Source organism: Diceros bicornis, chromosome 25 (assembly GCF_020826845.1).
Source record: "Diceros bicornis minor isolate mBicDic1 chromosome 25, mDicBic1.mat.cur, whole genome shotgun sequence".
Taxonomy (NCBI): Eukaryota; Metazoa; Chordata; class Mammalia; order Perissodactyla; family Rhinocerotidae; genus Diceros; species Diceros bicornis.
Genome location: NC_080764.1, coordinates 46448880 through 46474208, shown reverse-complemented (window position 1 = coordinate 46474208; position 25329 = coordinate 46448880). Strand labels below are relative to the sequence as shown.

Sequence of the window (25329 nt, the reverse complement as noted above, 5' to 3'; positions counted from 1 at the left end):
TCAGATCTTTCCTCATGACTGCACAATTCAAAAAAAAAAAAAAAAAATAAGAGGATGGAAAAAGAATGAAGTTTTAAAATTACTGCTGTTGGTTACTTTTCATCTCTTTTAAAAATAGGTTCAGCCACTTTTGGTTGTGTTGCTGGATGCAGAAGTGTGTGTATCTAGTGTGTTCAGGACTCTGGAACCAGACTACCTGGGTTCATGTCCTGACTGTGCCACTTACTGGCTTTATGACCTTGGCCAAGTTTCCTAATAGTTCTGGGTCTAGTGTCCTCATCTGGAAAATGGAGGTAATGATACCCTACTTCATAAGGTTACTGTGAAGATGACATGAGTTAAGTAATAAAGCACTTAGAACAACGTCTGACAATTGGTAATTGAAGATGGGGGGGTGCGGTAGGAAGCAGAGCCCTTCCACGGTGAAGAAGAGAGCCAGCAGAAAGGCTATGGTATTTCACAGCTAGAGAAACCCCATGCTTGTCCAGACCCCGAGAGATGGAGAGGGCTGAAGGAGCAGGAATAGTGTGTGAAAAGGAAGGAACACACAGCTCTCTTGATATGGCACTCTCTCTGTCAGCAGTGACAACAGCACAAACCAGAGACTGGAGGGTCAGGAGTGGAGCCAGCACAGCACATAGAGAACCTCCAGTAGGAGGGAAAGGCTCGTGAGTCATTAGATCCTGTTTTCACGACTTTCTGTGAGCTCTGACGGTACCAGCACTTCATAAGAAGGCATGCTTTGCCTTTTTCCAATATTAAATAAATGAATCTCAGATGCTAATTTATTTATTCTTCTGAAAACCTAATGTTATGGCCTGGGAAAGTAATTTTAGAGCATTTATGATACTCTTCATCGATGGTGATCAAGTACTCAGGATTCGTTGATGAGTGTTTAGTACATAAATAGGAAAACAGTTATGAATATTATGCCCTGTTTTTATAACACGATTATTCACATATGCAGCACTTCCTACGTACATATTGCTGGCATTATTGCATTATGTTTTTAGTTTACTAGAATGGTTATTTAAAAAAAGTAGACTGCACACTTGTTAGAGCACTGAATATTCAGCAGGAGTACTTCTCTTCTGAAATGGCAGAGGCTTAATGACTCATTGAAGTACATAAAGGCACACAGTCTAAACAACGACCCATTTTGGCTTAAAATGTTTTGTCGTTGAGTAATAATTTGCATTTTGATTAACAACCTTAACTTTAAATGGGACACGTGTAACTTCCATGACCTTGTAACTGAGTCCCTTTACTACAAACAGTTGAATAGTAACTAAATGGTCCATTGAAACTTTTCTTTAGATCTTGGGAGTTTTCATTACCAATCTGAAACTATTGCCAACACCAGGCAGATTGCAATTGAAGCAAGTTTGAAGATCATTTTTCACTGTGCTGTACGTGTGGTGTGCGTAGATGTGGCCCAAGTGGAAACCTCTCAAATACATCATGCCATTTGTGAGGTTCTCTTGGTTTTGGTGGGTTCCACAGTGAAAAATCAAAAGAATCAATCTGAGTACTAACAGTGTTATGCAAATGTTTGTTTCCTCTGCATATTTTAACTTTATAAAAAGGCAATCTGAAAATAATGGAACAGAAATTGTTTTGTATCACACACTGTAATTTGTTGGCAATATCAACCAACGTTAATGCATTACTTCTGCTGAATCTTATCATAATGACTTGACACAAGTAGCTTGCCTAGTGAACTTCCGCAGAAATAAGAAGAAATCAATTCTCTATATCCTTCAGAGGCAACAGAGAGCTTTAAGCTCTCCCTCTTAGCACAACCAAAATGTCAAATAGACAAGTTGTTAAGAAATCAAGTAATTTATTTTAGATAGAAGAGAATTAAAATGCATGTATATTATCCATGTTTTTCTAGTTATGCTAAAGTGACATTCTTGGAACAACGCTTCCAGGTTGTCACTTTTGGAAGTGGAAATTTTTATGATAATAGAGGGATTCATTAAAAGATAAAAATGATTTTGTTTAAGAAAGCAGTAGAAAAACAAAATACTTGTCCCCATTACCTTCTGCTTCCTGCTGTGTTATTTTACTTCTTGCTGTATTTACATATGTATTTCATATCCAGACCGTATATTAAAGTGCTTTCTATTTTTAGTTAATGTTTTGTATTTCTTCTACTTGGTGTCCTGCTACCACCTTAAACTCACCTCAAATTTACTCAGAAACCAAGCTCATTATTTTCTGCTCCAAATCACCTTCTCTAGAGGCCTCTTTGATGTGTTTAATGACAGTAAGCAGAAAAGAAGTCTCATTTCCATCAATTGAAGGCAACCCTAAAATACATACAGCGAAGACAAAATTATATTTTTGAAGCCCAGCAGACAAGCCTGAGACTGGCTCTCTTTGTTAGAAAGGAGGGCATCCAGGGTGAGCGAGGTGTTGGAAAAGGACTGGCAATACTGAGATCTGACGATACCAGAGTCTGTAAGACAGCAGACAGGGCACCAACTTCATGTGTGAGTCAAAGCTTTTTTAAAGGCTTATTTCTGTGCTACCTGTAGCCAACTGCTCACCTTTCCTGAACCTTAAAGAAGGTTCACTACTTCCTCCTCCGTAAAGCCTTCCTTCAGTTCTTAAGGCCTGTGGTTCTCAACTGGGCCAGTTTTGCCCCCCAGGGGACATCTGCAGTGTCTGGAGATATTTTGGTTGTCACAACTGGGGGGAGGAGGTGCTCCTGGCATCTAGTGGTAGAGGCCAAGGATGCTGCTAAACGTCCTTCAGTGCACATGACAGCCCCTGACGACAAATAACTATGCAACCTTGAACGTCGGGGGGCAGGGATGGAGAGACCCTGCTTTAGGAGAATGTAACTTCTTCACATGTTTTCCCTTTTTGTCATGGATTTTTGTATGATACCTCTTTAGGTATATGTTTAATTTCTTTTATTAGAGTATAAACTCCTTGAGGGAAGGAAGCATATATATCTTTTTCTTCTCAGTATTGAACACTCAAAAATGAACGATTAAGAGAAGCAAATGCATTACAGAGTTTGTAGTAAAAAGCTATTTAGTGGTAGTGTAATTTACTATTTTTAAAAAAACCTCATCAAATTCAGGGGATATTTTATTCTTATTTTTTGTTCGGTTATCCGATCTCAAGCTTGGAAAAGGCCTTAAATGTAATCTAGTCCAACTGCTCTTCTTTACCGAGGGACTTCTTTTGATTTCCTGAATACTGAATTGAAATTCAATTGCAATCATCCTCAGGTGCCAGACTGTGAAATTGGTATTTCCTCATTTAGACATTATCAGAATATATGTTGGCCCTCTGCGCATAGATATATACTGTGTGTATGAATTCATTAAGAATATTAATTGCAGAAAAAGTCACTACATGTTCTTTATAATTCCTTTCAGCCCTAAGAATCAGTCATTTAAATTCCTGGCTTTACTAACATATTTACTTACTATGTAAGGCAAAAAGAGACTGCACAGTGTGATTCTTCTGCATAAATATTTGGTTTATTAATATCTTATCAGCCCAGAGTTATTTAGATCTTCTACATCTAATAAATTCCTGCCCATTAATTACTTAATGCCAAAGACATCTTTGATTTTTACCTAATGACTAGTACATTCTCATTACAACCTCCCTGTTGAACTCTTGTAGAACTCTTCCCTAGTATTATTAGTTGTTTTTTATGTATACATATATTTTTTCTTTTTAATTAGATTGCAGAGACCTTAAGGACAAAAATGGTTATATCTTTTTTAAAAAATCCTACCATGTACCTAATACTGTGAAGTACTCATACATAGGAGACAATATTTATTTGCTCAGTGACAAATTGGAGTTCTCAGATTTTTGAAAGTTAAAAGGAAACACTTTTTCTCATATATGAAATCCCATAGGTATCTTTTAAATACCCTCAGTAGAGAAATACCAAGCTCAATAGACACTTTAATTAATAAGATTAAAAGATAAGATGCAAGAACATTATGTAAGACAAAGCCATGAAGAGGAGATTGTAAACGGCTGCATTTTCACTAAACGGTACTGACATTTCATTAAGGAAGACGATCACTATCAGTAGAAAATAACAAGGAAAAATAGTACCACGATGCTGGCAAATTTGGAAAGGAGAGCCTTTGTTACCAACAGTTAAAACATTGTTAATAAATTATGGCTAAAGATTAATTTTACTGTTTTTGAAATCTAATTACCTTTTACTCAGACACACAAAATGTGAATTCTAGACCCAGCTTTGCACTAATAGCCTGTGTAACTTTGGACCCATCATTTAACCTCACTGGAACTACTTTTTCATTTTAGAAATTTGCAAGAGCTGGACAATTTGTTTCTAAGATTGCTTCCAACCTTAACCTTATATTTGTCTGAAGATTTATAGTTAAAACTTCTTTCCCATATATCATCTTATTTTATCATCTCGACTGTTTTGTAAGAAAGGCCTAGAAAACATTGTTATTTTCCTTCTACTAATGAAAAAATAGGCTCAGGCAGTTAAATGATTTACCTAAACCTGGTATGTAGCAGCCCAGTACTGTTTCCAGGATAACTCTGGAAAACCCTCTCTCTGAGAGTAAGTATACAATTAGTCTTAAAAATGTTTTATTCTTCTCTATTTCAAAACTAAGCTTTAAAAATGCAGTCTGTTAATGATAAATGTAAGCTTCAAAACTTTAAAATGGTAAAAACATTTACATCTCATGGTTTGAGCCAGGGATAGCCAATACGATTCAATATACACGTCAGCCTCTGTTGATTGGAAGCAGCTGCCTGAAGCACTGTGCTGAGAATAATTTTGAGGCCAAGTTCGGGCTCAGGGGGAAAGTGCGCCCTGTTAGATTAACCATGTGCACTGTGGATGGTGGAGAGGGGTGGAGTCAGAACTTCGTATGGGGAAAGAGCCTTCACAAGAAATTACTGTAGAACTCAGTCACGTTTCACAAAGGTGTGATACTGCCTTGCCTTAGATCAAGTTTCATAACCAGTATTATTCAAAAAGTTTAACTTTTGTCATGAACGTTTTCATAAATAACAACCTCTTTTTTCAGTTAAAAGAGTGTCCTTCTTAAAGTATTTAATTTGAGTATTTTCATTTGTAACCAAAAACCATGAAAGAATGTAGAGGTTTCTTCTAAGTTAGAGTTTAGTGAGATGCAGCTTTGCAGCTTGATCTGAAAACTGGAGGACGTTAAATATATTTTGTATATATTTATACATATACACACATTGACATGTTTATTATATAGATATTATATTAATTTATATTTATTATTAACATATAATATATAATTTAAAATTTATATAATAAATACTTATTGTGAGTTGTAAAAATCAATGGTCTCTGGATTATTCCATATGAACACATGTTATAGCACTCCAAGAAGGGTTGAAGATATTGTGAATCAGTGGCTGCCGTTTATTCTCTGGCCTCCGTTTGTTAACTGCCTGCTGGGTGCAGTTCATCTGTTCACAGTAATGGTCTTTTACCTCCTCTTTTTGCCCCATAAGCCTTACAATACTTTTTGAGTTAGGCTTCATTATTTCCTTTTAAGCAATGGACAACGACACCTTAGGGAAATTTAGTAATTGCCCAAGATGATATGGGTAAGAATGTTGTGGAGCCAGAATTCAGACCAAGTTTTGTCAAGTTTCGAAGTCCTTTTTCTTAACAAAAATCAAGTTGTGTCTTGCTGAAATGTGAGGGCACAGACGTTTCCCAGTTATGGTCTATGTCCTACCTGCATCTGATGACAGCTTTTGGGCTTTGGTTTCACTGTCTTCACTTGTTGTACAGCTTCAGGGAGGAAAGGGAGGCACACCGAAAAGGAGAACCGTTATTTTCCAGTATTTGCCAATGTGATATCAATGTGTTGTTTTTCTGTAAAATGTAATGTTTCATCTAGAAAGCACTGCTCTGGGTTTAGAGAATTTAATTGAGACAGCAACTTCCCTGATGAATTTTTACGGTTGGGGAAATATATATGAATTGTGCTTTCATGTTATTCATGCACTTAAGTTTGGTTCAGAAAAAAAAGTATATTGCAATTTGGCAAAAATATTTTATCAGCAGAAGCATGTAAAGTGGTCATAACTTAACTCAAGCTGCAAATGTGATTGAGAATGTCATTTTCTTTTTTCCAGATTCCTTGGTATTACTCAGTTTTCGCCTACACATGCCAGAAAGGCATTTCCTTGTTTTGACGAGCCCATCTACAAGGCTACTTTCAAAATCAGCATCAAGCATCAAGCAACCTATTTATCTTTATCCAATATGCCAGTGGAAACTTCTGTGTTTGAGGAAGATGGATGGGTTACGGATCACTTTTCACAGACCCCTCTCATGTCCACATATTATTTAGCCTGGGCAATTTGCAACTTCACATACAGAGAAACTACCACCAAGAGTGGGGTTGTAGTAAGTATTTTAAGCTTAATGATGTTTTTGGATAATGTACACTCTGTAAAGTAACCTGATTTCTGGATTAACAGTGAATCATTGCTATCCTCTTCATATCTTATACTTCTGAATTCTTTCCTTAACCCTTGAGGGGTGGGATTACCTTCTTGGTTTCAGAGAGTCAGAGAGGAGCATCTCTTCTATACCCAGCCCTCTCACTCCCTGCACCACCTCTCCCACCCCCGCCATCCGTGTCCCTCTTCATCTCCTGAGTTTCTCTGAAATAGCTGTTGTCTGTTTTGGGAAATTACCTGTTTTTATTTATGTGACTGGGAAGGCTGCTTCTTTTTCTTGTGAAATATTTCAAATATACGGAAAATATGGAAATAATATAATAAACTCCATATACTTACTAGCCAGTGTATAGAATCTGAACACTTTATGATCTCTGCCTCAGTCTAATTTAATTTTTGAGAGAGTAAAACGTACTGGACAGAGTTGAAGCCCTCTTTGTACACCTGCCTGAGTCTATTGCTTTGTCTCTTCCCTTAGAGATGACCACTGTCCTGAAACTGGCATTTGCCATTTCCATGCATAATATCACACAATTATTAAGTATGTATGTATCTATTAACAATACATGCCAGGCTTTAAAATTTTATATAAGTGGTTTTACATTATAGATATGATTCTGCAACTTATTTCATTTTATTTTTTGCTTAAAATTATGTTTTTGTGGTTTATCTGGATAGAATGGTTGAATGAGTATATCAAAATTTGTCATCCTCCTATAGATGAACATTTTAATTTTTCTGATTTTCAGTGATTAACAACAATACTCAGTGAACATTTTTGTGCATAAGTTCTGCCGGTATACTAGAATTTCTGTATGAGGTAAAGCTTCTTGTAGCCCATAACACCCAAGTCTATAGAAATATGTTCTCAGGGAAGGGTGATATATAGGAACCCTGGAGAGTTCACAGTCTCTTATAATCAGAATCAACTGGACTCTCTCTGACAGCTACCATCGTGACACCATAGTGTTCTAGGCACTTCTTGCAGCTACTGAATGGCATTAGTCAGGCTAGGTCAGGCCATGCTGAGTTAACAATTTCCCCCTCATTTCAATGGCTTACACAATAAATATGCATTAATTTTAATTTAATTTAATGTTAACCCTAAAGCAAAGTATTGTGATTCCATTTTTCCAACTGAGTAAATTGAGGTTTAAAGAGATAAATAACTTGCACAGGGTCAAAAAGTAAGGGGCCGGCCTCGTGGCGTAGCGATTAAGTGTGTGCGCTCCACTGCAGCGGCCCGGAGTTCAGATCCCGGGCACACACCGACGCACTGCTTGTCAAGCCATGCTGTGGTGGAGTCCCATATAAAGTGGAGGAAGATGGGCGTGTTTGTTAGCCCAGGGCCAGTCTTCCTCAGCTAAAAAGAGGAGGATTGGCAGATGTTAGCTCAGGCCTGATTTTCCTCACACAAAAAAAATAAAGGTAAGCAGGTGGTGGAGCCACATGACAAACTTCTGTTGGTCTGCCGTCCCCAACACTGGGCTCCCCCCTGTGCCCTCAGAGCTCTGATCCACCATCTCACCTGTGTGTCTATAAGGATCCCCAACGCTGGGCTCCCCCCTGTGCCCTCGGAGCTCTGATCCACCATCTCACCTGTGTGTCTATAAGGATCCCCAACGTTGGGGTTCCCCCCTGTGTCCTCGGAGCTCTGATCCACCATCTCACCTGTGTGTCTATAAGGATCCCCAATGTTGGGCTTCCCCCCTGTGCCCTCAGAGCTCTGATCCATCATCTCACCTGTGTGTGTATAAGGATCCCCCAACATTGGGGTTCCCCCCTGTGCCCTCAGAGCTCTGATCCACCATCTCACCTGTGTGTCTATAAGGATCCCCAACGTTGGGCTTCCCCCCTGTGCCCTCAGAGCTCTGATCCATCATCTCACCTGTGTGTCTATAAGGATCCCCAACATTGGGCCTCCCCCCCCCCGTGCCCTCAGAGCTCTGATCCACCATCTCACCTGTGTGTCTATAAGAGCACTCAGGTAATGATTCTCCCACCCAGTGGCCATCGCGCTCAAACATAACAAAAGAAGTGAATAGAAATCTATATTCTTATTCTGTAGGAAGTTGATAGCTCTATAATAACCTAAATTTTGAAAAATAGGTTTGGCTAATTAAATTTTTCACACTATTACTTTCAATTTGAATCACTATGAAACCTATTTAAAAAAAAACCTGCCTGCATACAAAATTAATGCCATTATTGAAGAACTGCATATAGTGGATTCATCTACATAATCATTAAAATAATGTCCTAACTGCTGGCTATAGAGGGCTAGAAGACATTTTATTCTTTCAGACTCATAATCCTCTGATTTGTTGAATTCCTCTGATGTTTGTTGATGTCTCCTATGGATATTTTAAAGCTGTGCACTGGACCGTACACAGAAAAGGAACACCAAGACATCTCATTTCCTTCCACGTCTTCAGAAGTTGATGACTGACTTGTGGGTCAGATAGCAGCATAGGGTCCCCTGGAAATATTTTTTCCTAGGATGTTGTCTTTAAAGTATCTTAAAAGTGTTCTCAGCCCTACACAATTACGCTTGTTGCTAAGTGACCCATGTTTAAAACCAGACATACTCTAATTATTTAGATGTGACTTTTTATTAGAGTTAAGAATCTAAGTAATTAGTAAACATTTTAAAATTCCTACTAAATTTTTATGTGGAAAAGATAAAACATTCTACTAGAGAACATCAAAACGTCAACTGAAACGAGTTTTTAGATTGTAGAATCTAAAAATACTAAGAATAGTAAAAAGTAAAACAAAGTTGCCATTGAGGAGCCCTTATTTCTCAACTGTGAAAATATGGCTTAAAGCTTGGCTCTCTTCTCCCGTCACCCCTTGGAAATCCAATCTGTTTTCTTTTCACTGCCTTTCCTCTTTATTACTGGGATCACATGGGAGACATTTCTGCACTCTTAACAGCTGGAAGGAGTGGAAGTTTAGCTTTAGAGTCTTGGGTGTAGGATGGTCATGTGAAGTTCAGGAGGTCATGGGGCAGGAGCTGAAGCCGTTTCCTTCGGAATGTGAGAGAGTCACGTGAGTAGCATCTTAAACACTCAGGGCTGAATTGTGTCAGAGCCTCAGGTGTGCATATCTGAAGCAGCATCATTATTTGCTTATCAAGTTATCTACACTTTGTAAGGCACTGTCTTGAGAAACTAGAAAGATAAAAATGTCTAAGATCCTTCAGTACAATGATTGCAAATGTGGCTTTCAGATTGAATCCAAGCCTGCAGACGTGTTTCGTCTACCCATCCCTAAAATGGCTTAACATTTTTCTAATTAGTTGCCAACATTTAGAAATTGGGACATTGCATGTGAAATTATTTATTTTTGGCTTTTCTTGAAAAATTGGAAAATCTTGTGACATTGAGCCCACATTCCCACTTGGCAATATTTGTTCATTCATATATTCCTTCAATGCATATTTATTGACTGAGCGTCAGATATTGTTCTAGGCTCTGGTGATACAGCAGTGAACAAAGCAGACAGAGTTCCTGCTCTCAGGAAACTTACCTTCTAATGAGGAGACAGTAACAATAACCAAATAATCGTATAGTGTGGCGGGAGGTGATGTGTGCCACGCAGACCGTCGGCGTGCTGGAGCCAGGTGGCGGCCGACCCGTCCGCGTGGGGCATTTGCTTCCCAGTGTAACTGCCTGCTCGTCTGCCCCTGGTCCTCTTCACTGCTGTGTATGACCTGCTTTGATTCGGTAGATTCTGTAGATTCTGTGTTTTCAACCCTTGTCTAGGAACATAATTCAAGAGAGTAGCCAAGGAATGTGCATCAGAAAAGCAACGAATTCACTGATCGTGAATTAGTGATGCTAGCATTCACTAATAGTCAAATGAAAGTTGTAGAAAATAAGTTCAAGACAGTTAGGAAGAGGGAGAAACTGCTAAAGGCTGGAATCTGGGCATGTGATCCATGGAAGAGATAAGATTTAATACGACCCTGAATGATGGTTTGCTTTTAGAGAAGCAGATGATATGTGCATATAATCCTTGTTGGGGAAAAGTTAATAAGAAAAGGCAAAGACATAGGGATATCCGTAGGAGAGAGTGTAGCATTATGGTTATAAACATGGATTTTAGAGTTAGATGGGTCTGTTTTAGAATTTTTGCTTTGCTTCTCTGTGACCTTGGTTAATTAATTAACCTTTCTTTATCCTGGTTTTATTATTTGAAAACTGCAAGTATGAATTCTTCCTTTACAATATTGTTCTGGTTACTATCATGGCATAACAAACTACTCCAGAATTTAGTGGCATAAAACAGCCATTTTATTATGCTCAAAGTTTCAGTGGATCAGGAATTTGGAAGGGCACAGTGGGGATACTTTGTCTCTGCTCAGTGACATCGGAGGCTCAGCTGGGGAGACTTGATTGGGGTTGACATGACGGTTGGAGGCCAGAATCATCTGGACCATATTCGCTAATGTGTCTGGTGGTTGTTCTGTCAGTCTTCTGGGATGTCAGCAGGGGCTGCTGGCCATAGCATTTACGTGTGGCCTTTCCATGTGGCCTGGGCTTGCTTAAAGCACATGGCCTCGAAGTGGTTGGATTTCTGACGTGGTAGTTCATAGCTCCAGAGGAACTGGAGGGACGCTGAGTGACCTTTCTGACTTATCTTCAGACGTCACACAGTGTCACTTCTATAGCATACTGATGGTCACAAGTGAGTCACCCAGGGGGTCCTGATTTCATAGAACAGGGCATGGATCCCACCTCTTAATGGGGAGTGTCAAAGAATTGGATTTGTTTTAAAATCAGCACAGTCTGCTCTCCGGCCACAAATTATTTACATTCATCCCACATACAAAATATCCTCACCAATAGGTCTCATTCCTTTACAATTTTAGGCTCAAGTTTCAGGTCCGGGATCTCACCATCTAATTTAGGTTCAGGTGCAGGTGAGACTACTTGGATTTGGTTTCTTGGGCATTGTTTCTCTCTCTCTGAAGATCTGTTAATGGAAGAGACAAATTTTCTATCCCCTCTCCCCTCCCAACAGACAATGGTGAGATGAGAATATAATTATTGCAATAGATCTTTCCATTCAAGAATGGAGAAAATAGGAAGATACAGCAGTGACTCGCCCATAGCAATTCTGAAATCCAACTGGCAACATAGTGGTAGTTCCTTAAGTATGGTTCCGTGCTGCTCCCTGTGACTTGTTCTTCCTAGTGCTTGGCCCCCTTTGGGCTCTTAGTTTTGCCTTCTAAGGCATCTTTTCTTTTCCGATTGGAAAGTAGTTCATGTTTGTAATTGAATAGCCTTCTCAGCTTGCTTCCTATCAGTAAAAAGTTGGAGGTTTCAAAAGCCTGTTTTTGTTTTCTGTTGTCTCTGTTGCTTCGAGTCCAAATAGGTATAATTAAGTAAAAGACTGTTGGCTTTTTATGTATCAAGTTATATCCTCCCATTATACAAAACTATACTTACAGGTCTCTTTGAGATGAACCTTTGTCTACCTTGAGGCTTTTGCCCTTACCATTATTTGATGCTCTATTATTTAAGAGAGGGTCTCTGAGGCATGCCCTTAAGATCCTCAGAGAACTGTTTGTCTTTTTGAAAAGGTCTATGGGGCATCACTTTAAGAGTTTGTGAAGTCTTACAAGTTTCTGAAGTCACATCCTTGGCTTCATCTTTAAACCATGTTTTCCTGATGGTGACCTGGATTTTTATTTTCCTGAGGCTGTTTCTTACTTTGAGAATCTTTTGCCATCTGGAGAGGCTGGGAAGGATAAAGAGTTTTAATTTCAAGCACAGCAAGTCCTGGCTCTTTTCTGTTTCTTCTAAATTTTGCTTAGAAACTAGACAATTTGTTCTTTAGCTCATCTGTCCTTTTTTGCATTTTTCATGACCAGTGAGTAGAAGTCAGCTGGCACTTTCAATGTCCCGCCTGGAAATCTTCTCAGCTGGAAAACATAGTTTAATAGTTATATTTCTCGTTTTCATGGTACTACAGGCAACAGTGTTGCCAAACTTTCTTCCACCACGTAACAAAGGTCCCTTTCCTTCAGCTTCCAATACATTTGCCTTAATATCCTTCAAGCCCTCACCAACGGCTTCCTCAAGGTCCGTAAAGCTTCTGCTCAAGGATCCCCTCAAGGATCTTTCAGCTTTTGCCCATAATCCAGTCCCAAAAGCCAATACCACATATTTTATGGCTTTTGTTAGGGCATTGTCCCACTTCCAGGTATCAAAATTGGTTCCAGTTGATGTTGCTGAATTAGAAACCAATCTGAAACTTAGCAATAAACAATCATTTTTTATGACCACGGGTTCAGTGCGTCAGGAGTGTGGGCAGTACAGAACAGGGAGTGACTCCTCTCTGCTCTGTGATTTCTTGGCTGTGGATGCTCAATGGCTGGGGAGGGGTTGACTTCACAGCAGAGGGCCAGAATCATCTACGGACATCTTCACTAAATGTCTTTACTTGATGTTGGCTGTTGTCTGGGCCCTCAGTTGGGGCTCTGAGCTGGACCATTTATGATGGTCTCTCTGTGGCCTGAGCTTCCTTGCAGTATGGTGTCCTAATGTTGTCAGACTTGTTGCTGGTGACTCAGGCCTTCAACAGTGAGTGTACCGAGAGATTTTGCTGCCTGTTCATCCCACTATAAATGGTTATGTAGATTATATTAGTCACAATCTTTTTTTTTTTCCTCTCTTCCTTTTAGCAAGGCAGAGGCTGTATTACCCTTTCTGACCTAGCCTAAGAAGTTAAACAATGTCACTTTCAGTGCATTCTGTTAGTTATAAACCCAGGTTGGCCCAGATTCTAGTGGAGAAGACATAGACTCCATCTTTCAGTGGGAGTAGTGTCAAAGAATTTGTAGACTCATTTGAAAACCATCACAGTTGGTATAAGTATTACAGGAGATTATGTATATAAAGTCATACGAACAGTGCCTGACATATTGTACTCACTCTGATGGTGGCAGTTAAATTGATGAGATATTCAGAAGTCATAGAAGGGAGACATGATATGTAAGTTTGAGAGGTAGATGGACACTAGATTGTGAAAGAGATTGATGCCTGGCTAAATTTTAAGATTTCGTTCAGTTAAGAATAAGAGCCACTGGGCCAGCCCCGTGGTGTAGCAGTTAAGTGCATGCGCTCCGCTGCTGGCGGCCTGGGTTTGGATCCCAGGCGAGCACTGAGGCACCGCTTGTCAGGCCATGCTGTGGCGGCGTCCCATATAAAGAGGAGGAAGATAGGCACAGATGTTAGCCCAGGGCCAGTCTTCCTCGGCAAAAAGAGGAGGTTTAGCATGGATGTTAGTTCAGGGCTGATCTTTCTCACCCAAAAAAAAAAAAAAAAAAGAAGAATAAGAGCCACTGGCAGTTTAAAGGCAGGAGACATGACATGTATAATTTTTATAATCTGCCTGAGAAAAGCATGCAAACTATGTGTGCATGAGGAGACTGGAAGCAGGGGGTCCATTTAGCTAAGAAACTCTGGTCTAGAGTAGTTATAATTTAAATGGATAGGGTAGTAGAGATATGAAAGGCATTTTAAAGGAAGAATTGGTAGGACTTGGTGAGGGACAAAAGATAGGAAAAAGTAATGCTGGGGAAGCAGAAGATCACAGAGTCAAGAATGACTTTAAGGTTTAGGGTAATAATAGCTCTATAGTCTCTATCCTCCAGATTCATTATGTATTCTGAATTGGCTATGACAACCAAGGAGGGTTTTCATTTTCCTTGGCCAATCTCTTGGATGCACAACCTACACTGGCCAAGTGATCTCTTCATCCTATTGTAACTGATTATATAGAGTTTTATTACTCAGCATTCTTTTATTAGCAAGTTACAAAACTCAATTTGAGCTTAAGCAAAAAGGGAAATTTGTTGGAAAGACAGTTGGATATCTCAAGGAATCCCAGGTCAGGGATGAGCCTGGAGCTGGGAGCACTGTGAGAAGCTTGGGAATCCTATTTCAGGTCCTCTTCAATGCGTCTTCTGCTTTGCTTTACTCTCTTGCTGTGGACATGCTTCCTCTCTTCTTTGATTGACATGGTGGAATATTGCTACCAAAAGCTCCCAAGTTTTGCATATTGCCATGCAGACCCCAAGAGGGAAAGTGACCTTTATAAATTCCCAAACTCACAGGGAGAATGTTGGTTGCTCTTGCTTGAGTCATGGGATCATCTCCGGTCACTGTGTCTAGAGAGCGCACGTGAGGAGTCACATCATAGAAACATGGCATCTTCTGCTTTACCTGTGGATGGGAGTATGTTGCAAAAAAGAGGTGTTTCTAGGATGCCTGGCAGAAAACTACTACAAGTGTTCCAAATGTATTGTTGAGCTTTATTTTGTGGACTGACTACAACAGGAAGGATACACAAGATTTGCCGTAGCAGTGTATATGTACATGCCTCCCTCCAGGAAAGCACCTACATACATGCACACATGGGATGCCCGCTGCTGATGTTCAGGGTTCTAGTGGGCATATTGCGTATACAGACTTAAAACATGGGATTCTTCTGTGTACTGTCCTACTGAAAATAAAATTTTGGTCTCATTTTAACAAGAGAAATAGAGGAGTGTAGGTTAATGTACTCTAAGCATATATTAGAGGTTAAAAAAAATACATGTTAATAATAGAAATCATTTTGTTATCAGACATTCTGGTTAGATTGCATTACAAATATAATAATGGCCCATAAAGAAAGAAAAAGAAATAGTAACAGAAGAGTTGGATTACAGTCTACTTAGGAATATAAGTAGAGGCCTTCTGACTACCCCAAGGAGAGTTGGTCCTCCTCCTCTCTGCTTGCAGAATACTTTGTGTGCTCATTTCTCACGGTCATTGTCTCACTGTTAATAGTCCTTTCTTGCTGGCCTCTTTGTTCCGCTACACTGTGACCTCTTTGAGGGCAGGGCATCACATCTAACTCATCTTTGTAAGACCAGCAGTTCCTGTAGTATGTGGAACATATGAGGTCCTCAGTGACACTCCACTAGACATCTAAATGAGTAAACTCCCTTCAGAAAAGTCACCAGGTTAGGATGACTAGGCTAGGTTAACATGTGGGGCAAGAAAATTCATGAGAAGTAATCTTGACCGATATTGAAATATTAATAGCAAATGTTGCAATACAGATATCATCACTTTTAAGGCATTCTGTAGGAAGATGTAGGTGAAAAGAGCTGTTAAAGAGAATTGAGTACTGAGGGATAAAGTTTCATTGCCAAGCAGGGAACCGAATCCAGTGCAGAGTCTAGGCCCTGGAGGATCTAGTACAGAGGAGGAAACATGGGGTGGTTCTTGTAAACTGAAAGACCAGAGGTTGTCTCTGTCCTCTATCGGGAAAGCAGAGTCTGAGTGTTGTTGATTGACTGGCGACAGCTGGGCTTGTCAGCTAGGTGGGCTTGGGCTGGCTGGCTGGTCTGCTGCCATGTGGGTGCCTGTCTTGGGATTATGGCGTCCAACTCACCTCTGCTGCGTGAGAGATACGCCTGAGCCAGGCTGTGTCCCCCAGTCAGGTCTGCGCTCTTGTCAGCAGGCTGTGTGGCCAGGTCAGGAGTTTATCGGAATCAAAGAATTTGAGAACTTAAAAAGAAAAATAATATAATTGATGAACTTCCTTAAATTTCATTAACGTGGTAGGAAGAGAGCCAATAGGTTCCCTTAAGGAGTGAGTGTAGCATAAAGAAATGGGTGCATAGTGATTGTAGACTATGTTTTAATTTAAGAGTGCTGGTTAAGGGAAGGGATAAAAAAATACATCTATGCAGAGCCTATTGCAAGTAATTTGTAGATTATAGGAGAGCTGACTATATAAGAAGAGAGCAAAGAAGTTTCCAGACAGTAGTCAAGGGCTACCTGATGCTTAATGGCTTGTCTTTGCAGGGGAAATGTCCAACATTCTGTGGAAATTTCTGCAAGTTTTAAGAACCTAGGACTAGGAATAGAGAAAGCAGATGTGGGAGATTCAGCTTGGGAGACTGACAAGGCACACATGGCCAGCAGTCGGAAGTGTAAGACATCTAGAGTGATAATACAAGTTTTGTTGAAGTCATAGGCCATGGTATCCAGAGAGGCAGAGAGGCAAATGAACCCGTACTGGGAATGATATTCATGAACAATGGATTGATTGGGACAGTTGAAGAATAGAAATCACCATGAGAATAAAAAGTAGGACTGGAGTGATGAAGTAAAAGGGTGGAAAGATGGTCTGTGATAGACAGGAGGGTTTCAGATTTCAGGGTGAGTTGGAGAAATTTTAAGCCTGTTATCGCAAAGTTGGATAAAGGCAGGGTATTGAAGGTAGAGTCCTGGATTGAGCAGAGATAGGGTAACTGTGAGGCCATATTAGAACAAACATCCACAACACTGAAGGGGAATCCTTGAGAATGTTGGCAAGAAAGCTGTAAGCCAGAGTTCAGACTCTCAAAAGCGAGTATCGCCAGGAGGCCTGGATGGGGACGAGGATTAGTGAGGGCCACGAACTCAAGAAGACGAGAGTGTTTTCATGGAGGAGCAGTGTAAAAGCAGCAGAGGAAGAGCTGGGAGAGTGCTCGCCCCTCTCTCGGGCCCTATGGATGAGAGCAGATCTAAATAAGGATGAGAATGTGGGCAGAAGTAGTGGGAATTAGGGGATTGTGTAAAGGAGAAGAGCTCTTGATAATAAGGATCACTCACATGGCGAGTGGGATGGTAGACTAGAGGGACATGTTAACAGTAGGAGAGGGAGAGGACTGAGTAGGCAGAGTTTAGTTAATGGAGGAGCTTATAGACCTATCCAATATTGGGATGTTGGTGTAATAATGGAATGTGCCTCAGCAAATCTTCATCCCCTGGTGGCTGGCCTGGTCTGATGGTGGATTCAATGATGAATGATAACGGGTTTTGATATAGAATCTACAATTTATCAACTGCCCTGAGGTTTAAGAGTCTACATATTGAAGAGGCTAATAGAAGCTAAGGGAAATAGCTTAAAGTAAAACCAAACCTATAGAACAGAACAGTTCAGTCAGTGTAGGATATTCATGGTTGTGGTATGTTTATACTTGATAATGTGTGTGATGGATTGCATGGTGCATAGACAGGTTCATTTCCCTCTTGGTTGAGAGGAGGGAGATGCTTCTGGCTGTGACCCTCCTTCCCTCAGTCTTCCTGCTAGGATTCTGGGTGGTTGCAGCACAGACCACCAGTCCAGTTGTCTCTTAGCTATGATCCTGGCATATCTCGAGTAAAGTAATAGCATATAATCTGATAATCTGAAAGAGTTTGCTTTTCCTTTCTTTGCTGTTTCCTTTCCCTCTGACTTCAGATTTATTATTAGTATTTTTTGATTTTCTCTTTTCTTTTTCCTTCTAGTTCTTTAGGAGTTTTACTTTAAAGAACTCTGTAATTTAAGGGAGGTAGAGTACTGTGTAGTACTGAGGAGGGAAGTGGTGAGAGATGAGGATGGAGATTTATGCAGGGGACAGATCAGCGAAGGGATTTGTATGATGAGTTAAGGAGTTTTGATTTTATCCTTTAAGCAGAGGGAACCATTAAAGGATTTGAACTTGGGAGGCTTCAGATCATATCAGGAGCTTTCTGTAGAAGCGTGGGGATGATACAAAATGTCATTACTTTTGCCAATACACTCTCAGGTCCTTTTCTCTATTATTTACCTGAGCAGGATATGTTTTCCTGTTTGATTAAGTCTGCCATGCCAGTCTAGCTCACCTTTCCTGAGGATCAAGGAACAGGCAGTAAGCAGATGTATGGCAAACAAGTGGAGTTGCTTAGATTGCGGCTGATGTGGAAAAAAATAGCCAAACTCTTGCATCTGGTCTCAGACACAAAGTGTGCTAGAGTCCATAGAAAAATCTCTAGGTGACCATGACATAAAACAATTGATGTAACAAATCATATTCTAAAGGTTGATGTTACTCAAATTCAAATGATTCTTATAGGAGTTGATGTCAAATTTCAGAAAGACAAACTAGGATATTTAGTTGAAATATATTAATATCTCTGGAGATGAAACTTGCAGGAAACAAAGAGGAAAATTCTTTGCTGAAGAATCAAATATTATTCCTGTAAGGCCTTTGTATTCAGCTGGATACATAAAGCTGAGTATTCAGAGTAGAAGAAGACCTCACAAGTACTAATAGTACTGTCTGTCCTTAGCCACTGCCACCTACTAATGTTTCTTGACTTCCTTTTCACACCAGATGGCAGAAAGGAAACTCACTGGGTCTGTGAGATGCTGCTGTTTCTGATTAGGTTTAATCTGGGGAGGAACTAGTGAATGCCTAAAACCAATCACTATCTGTATGTACTGTTCACTTGGCACTGAAAATTGTTTACTTCTTACCATATTTCTCAAAACCATAGAAAAGAATTTCTTTATCCCTTCACAAATATATATTGGGCAATTATGTTCAGTAATGAACTGAGATATTTGGAAAATTCTGGCACAAATAAGATCAAAGAGAGAACAGACTGGGCAGAGTTCATAAGAAATTCACATAGATGTAGGACTTGGAGTGACAGGGAGAGGGAATATTCTAAACTTTTCTGATGAACCTTAATCAGCAAGCTAATAGATACCCAATGAATTCTCAGGCTTAGCACCATGTCAAATAATGCAAAGAAACCAACGTGTAAAGTATAGATTTTGTTTCCAAGGGGTTTAGGAGCCAGTTGGTGAGACAAGATAAACACACTACCGTACACTGGATGGTACAAGGCACTATTTTATAAAGGAAAGGTAAATTCAGTGGTATGTTAGATGCCAAAGAAGAACAGAGAAGGAAATCAATGAGGGCATAGATAATTATTGAAAAGTATTAGATCTTGATGGATGGGTGGAAATGAGAAGATGGAAGGCAAATTAGAGAGCCTCTTTGTGAGAGGAAGAGAGTATCCAAGGAAGGGATGACCATGGGACTTTCTTCAGAGTGAGAAGTTTAATGTTTCAGTTAGTTGGTTGCAAATATCTGCAAGCAACTCAGGAAATCTTAAGCAAAAGAGAAAATCAATGATAGGATCCTGGACAGCTCACAGAAATGAAGAATTAACCAATTATGTCTTGGAAGGATAGCCTTAAGTATCTAGACAGCAGATACCAATTAACAATCTTCTTGGGGCATTGTTGTCAGATTGTTTTAGCTGCAGTCCTCAAATTCCCAGGAGAGGGCAATTTGTTTTGCCTGGATAGAGTGCCCCTCTCCAGGGACCATGTAGATGCCGGGGTTCCTTCATTGGCACACCTATCAGGAGCAGATGGAATCTGGGGAGGGGTAGTTTCTAAGAGGAAAAGCAGAATGACATAATCAAGAAAGGGGAAAGTATATCATGTAAACAAAAACATCAGATAAATATAGGCACACCTTGGAGATATTGCGAGTTCAGTTCCAGACCACTGCAATAAAGTGAAGATCGCAATAAAGTGAGTCACACAAATCTTTTGGTTTCCCAGTGCTTAAAAAAGTTATGTTTATACTATACTATAGTCTATTAAGTGTGAAATAGCATTATGTCTAAAAAAATATACATACCTTAATCAAAAAAATGCTTCATGGCCAAAAAGTGCTAACATTACATCATCTGGGCCTTCAGTGAGTCATAATCTTTTTGCTGTCGGAGGGTCTTGCCTTGATGTTGATGGCAGCTGACTGATCAGGGTGGTGGTTGCTGAAGGTTGGGGAGATTGTGACAATTTCCTAAAATAAGACAATAATGAAGTTTTTCATATCCATTGACTCCTCCTTTCACGAAGGATTTCTCTGTAGCATGCAATGCTGTTTGATAGCATTTTATCTACAGAACTTCTTTCATGATTGGAGTCAATCCTTTCAAACCCTGCCATTGCTTTATCAATGAAGTTTATGTAATATTCTAAATCCTTTGTTGTCATTTCAACAATCTTCACAGCATTCTTCACCAGGAGTAGAGTCCATCTCAAGAAACCACTTTCTCCACTCATCCATGAGCAGCAACTCGTTAAAGTTTTATTATGAGCAGTTTGGTCACATTTTCAGGCTCCACTTATTATATTTTTTTGTGAGGAAGATCAGCCGTAAGCTAACATCTGCCAGTCCTCCTCTTTTTGCTGAAGAAGACTGGCCCTGGGCTAACATCCATGCCCGTCTTCCTCCACTTTATATGGGGCGCCGCCACAGCATGGCTTGACAAGCAGTGCATCTGTGCGCGCCCGGGATCCGAACCAGCGAACCCCAGGCTACCACCGTAGTGGTGCGCGCACACCCAACCGCTTGTGCCACTGGGCCAGCCCCAAGGTTCCACTTCTAATTCTAGTTCTCTTGCTGTTTCCACCACATCTGCAGTTCCTTCCTCCGCTGAAGTCTTGAACCCCTCACAGTCATCCATGAGAGTTGGAATCAGCTTCTTCCAAATTTTTGTTAATGTTAATATTTTGACCTCTTCCCATGAATCACGAATGTCCTTAATGGCGTCTAGAATGGTGAATCCTTTCCAGAAGGTTTCTGATTTACTTTGCCCAGATGGCAGAGGAATCACTATCTATGGCAGACATAGCCTTAAAAAATGTATTTTTAAATAATAAAACTTGAAAGTCGAAATTACTCCTGGATCCATGTGCTGCAGAATGAACATTGTGTTAGCAGGCATGAAAACGACATTAATCTCGTTGTACATCTCCATCAGAGCTCTTGGGTGACCAAGTGCAAAAGTGTCCAATTAATAACCAGAAACCTCATTAAATTGGAGTTGGGAGGCCAAAAGGGGGAGCTGTCATGTTCTCCATTGATAGCAGAGCCCAACAGGAAGAAGAAAGACTGCCTCTTCTCGACCAGCAAGAAGCTCAGCCAATGAGAGACTGCCACACTCGGCCAAGGAAGAACCACTGCACCTCGGACTCTCTGTTTACAATAGCCCTCCCACCTTCCTCTCCCCCACTATAAAAGAGTTTCTCCTCCCTCACTGTGGGCGACTTGCATGTGACTCGCCGTGGTTGCAGAACCTGAATTGTAATTTTTTGCTGATCTTGAATAAACCCATTTTTGCTGGAGAAATAGCCAGCTGTCTATTTGTTTAAGGTCACTAAGAGGAATCTTTTTTTCTAAACAGGAGTTCTCAACATTGGGCTTAAAATATGCAGTAAACCATGTTGTAAAGAGATGTCCTGTCATCCAGGTTTTTCTGTTCCATTTATAGCACAGGCACAGTAGATTTAGCATAATTCATAAAGACCCTAGGATTTTCAGAATGGTAATTGAGCATTGCCTTCAACTTAAAGTCACCAGCTGCATTAGCCCCTAACAAGAGAGTCAGCCTGTCCTTTGAAGTTTTGAAGCCAGGCACTGACTTCTCCTCTCTAGCTGTGAAAGTCATAGATGGCATCTTCTTCCAATATAAGGCTGTTTCATCTACATTGAAAATCTGTTGTTTAATGTAGCCACCTTCATTAACTATCTTAGCTAGATCTTCTGGATAACTTACTGCAGCTTCTACATCAGCACTTGCTGCTTCCTTCACCTTGCACTTTTATGTTATGGAGATGGCTTCCTTCCATAAATCTCATGAATCAACCTCTGCTAGCTTCAGAGTTTTCTTCTGTAGCTTCCTCACCTCTCTCAGCCTTCACAGAATTAACAGAGTTAGGGTCTTGCTCTGGATTAGGCTTTGGCTTAAGGGACTGTTGTGGCTCGTTTGATCTTCTATCCAGACCACTAAAACTTTCTCCATATCAGCAATAAGGCTGTTTCGCTTTCTTGTTATTCTTGTGTTCACTGGAGTAACGCTTTTCATTTCCTTCAAGAACTTTTCCTTTGCATTCACAACTTGGCTAACAGTTTGGCATGAGAGGCCTAGCTTTTGGCTTATCTGGGCTTTGGACATGCCTTTCTCCCTAAGCTTAATCATTTCCAGCTTTTGATTTAAAGCGAGAGATGTGCGACTCTTCCTTTCACTTGAACACTTAGAGGCCATTGTAGTGTTATTAACTGGCATAATTTCAATATTGTTGTGTCTCAGAGAACAGGGAGGCCCGAGAAGAGGGAGAGAGAAGGGGGAACAGCCAGTCGGTGGAGCAGTCAGAACACACACAACATTGATGGATTAAGTTCGCTGTGTTATTAGGGTGTGGTTCACGGCTCCCGAAAACAATTACAATAGTAACATCAGAGATCATTGATCACAGATCACCATAACAAATATAATAATAATGAAAAAGTTTTGAAACATTGTGAGAACTACCAAAATGTGGCACAATGACATGAAGTGAGCAAATGCTGTTGGAAAATTGGTGCCAATAGACTTGCTTGATGCAGGGTTGCCACAACCTTCAATTTGTATAAAACCAGTATCTGCAAAGCACAGTAAAACAAGATGTGCCTGTATAGATATCATTGATTACTTGCTGGCTGCCGAGCACTGTTTTAGGTATTATTTCATTTAATACTTCACTTAATGCTTTGAGGCAAGAGCTGGAAGGAAAATCCCCATTTTCTAGATGAGGAAAATGAGGCCCTGAGAGAGGAAACAGCTGCTTGCCGTGGTCACGTGGCTCACGTGGCTCACAGGGCGGAGCAGGCAGCCAGCCCCTGGCAGCTGAGCTTCTGAGCTTGTAGTCAACTGGCTGGATCCCGAGGAAGATGGACGTGAAGTTGCAGGAAGTGAAAGTACGTAGGTAGTGGGGGGTCAGAAAAACCAATGTAGATAGGAAATGGAAAGAAAGAAGGATCCCCAATAAGAGGATGACATGATAAAAGTGAGGTTTAAGAAATATTAATCTTGAAGAAGTGTGCCAAATAATTTGGAGGGGAGAAAGCCTGGAGTTTTGAAAGCCCACCAGAAGGTCGTGATCGAGCAAGAGTGATGGGGATTTAGACCTGGTAAAGGCAAACACACCATCTGTGTGTCTTTTTCACATGGCAATGAAACATTTTTTGAAAACGTTAACTCCATGAAATGCTGTGCTTCAGTTACTGAACTGATTTTTTAAAGAACCTTGGTATAACAAGGGAGAATTGTCCTGGAGGAAGAGCTGACCTGTTCCTTCGGGCGATTGTAGTGCCACGTCACCCGCGAAGCCCTGCCCGGCTGCACGCTTTCCCTTCTTTGAACCGCAAGCGCCCCTAATCGCAACTCTCTTTGCATCACTGTCCTAATAAATTTGTTTTGTTGTTTTCTGCACATCTTTCCTCGCTTATGAGATTGCAAGATCTATGAGGGTAAGAACTGTTGCCAGAGAAAACACATTCACACATCATATGTATACTCACACACATGCATACGTTACATATGTATATATATATCCTGGGCGGCTCACAGGAATATGTACAGCATAACTATATACTCCATGGTATATAGCACAATTCCTTGCCAAAGGACAGTCACTCAGTAAATATCTGCAGCATGGATGATATAAGATCATTTGAAGGAAAAATCAATAGGGCTTGATGAGTGCGTTGATTTGGGGTGACAAAGGAATAAAACTGAATCAGAGAAAACCTCCAAGTTTCAGGTTGCTTGCCTGAGAGGATGGTGCATTGGTCTGTGCCCTTACTTCTGGAAGTTTCTCTCTTTGCTTTCTTTCCCTTACTCTCTTACTTGAGCTCACTCTTCACCATCGAGTTCTAGGTTGGAGTGGGGGATTGGCCAGAGCGAGGCATTTCATTTTCTTTCTTCCCTTCCAACTCCCTACATGCTCCTGTCATGCTAGTGAAGAAAATGAAGAAATACAGAGTTCTTTTTTGTAATATGGGAAATTTATTGTATGTGTCTCTCTGATGAAATGTAAATCTTTTAAATGGCAAGTCAGGCTGAAAGTTGGGTTATCTCTACACCTGCCTGGAATTAATGCAGAAGAGTCTCTCAGAATTTCACAGAGGAAAAAACAATCAGTTGAAACAGGATCACTTTGCCCGAACGGGAGAGTGTTCTTGTGAGTTTTTTTCAGTAATTCATTAGACAAAGAGACGTTCCATCAGAGGGGCCTCTGTGGAAACGGAAGAGAGGCTCATGGTAGAGGCAGCTTTTTTACCTTCCCTCGCCCCAGGGAGAGGCGGTGTGAACAGCGAGTGGGTGCGAGTCCTGCGTAAAAGACTCTGTTGAGAGTGCAGGCATTCGCTTAAATGATGTGTGTTTTCTAGGAGGCCACAGAGGAGTGAAGCACAGGCCGAGGACAGAAGACCAGTGGAAGTAGCAGTGGTATTTGGCGGATCGGGGTTGGATTTTGGATTCCACCACTTACTAGGGGCGGATTTCTTAACTGGAGCCACAGTCTCTTGTGTAGAATGGGGGTAACGATGTATGCCTGGTAATGAACGCTGTAGAGAAATTTAAAAGGAACAATGGCAATGTAGTGCCCGTCGCAGTGCGGACACCACAGGGTGCTCAGCGCTCGGCAGCTGTACTGACGAGGGTAAGTCGCTGTCTCACCAGTGAGCAGGCTGCGTGGGGTGGGGAGGAAGAGCACAGCAGGGTAAGGTGGGAGCCTTTGCGGGAGCAGCTTAGAAAAGATGGTTTGCAAAGGCCAAGGAGGATTGTTGAGAGGGGACGACTGGAGGCGCTGCTGGTTCATCTCGACACCCCAGCATAATGCCACTGTGAAAAGGGTTGCAAAAATTTGCAGTGTTATTTTTCCTGTGATTACCAACATTGTGCAAGTGACTTATAACCTCATTATTAGGGGAAGTGAGATGAGCGTGAGGGATGTTTCTCTGTGCTTCTGTCATATGTGAGAAGATGGAATCTTTTAGGTTTATAGAAGAATTGCTCCCAGGAAGAAACCAGGGAGAGAAAGGTATTTGAAGACAATGGAGATTAAACCAGTGACACAAAGGTATCTGTGTCTGTTATCTATGTTAGTACATAAAAAAATAAGGTTATTTCCTACTAGCTA

The 25329-nt window shown here is 40.7% G+C and overlaps 1 protein-coding gene across 1 annotated transcript in view; it reads left to right on the top strand.

Moving 5' to 3' along the window:
• Positions 1–25329, top strand: part of TRHDE (thyrotropin releasing hormone degrading enzyme) — a 343309-nt gene that overhangs the window by 6040 nt on the left and 311940 nt on the right. The window contains exon 2 of the mRNA XM_058568845.1: positions 6151–6424. Within this exon, the coding sequence (XP_058424828.1) occupies positions 6151–6424 (274 nt within the window). The remainder of the gene's footprint in view (positions 1–6150; positions 6425–25329) is intronic.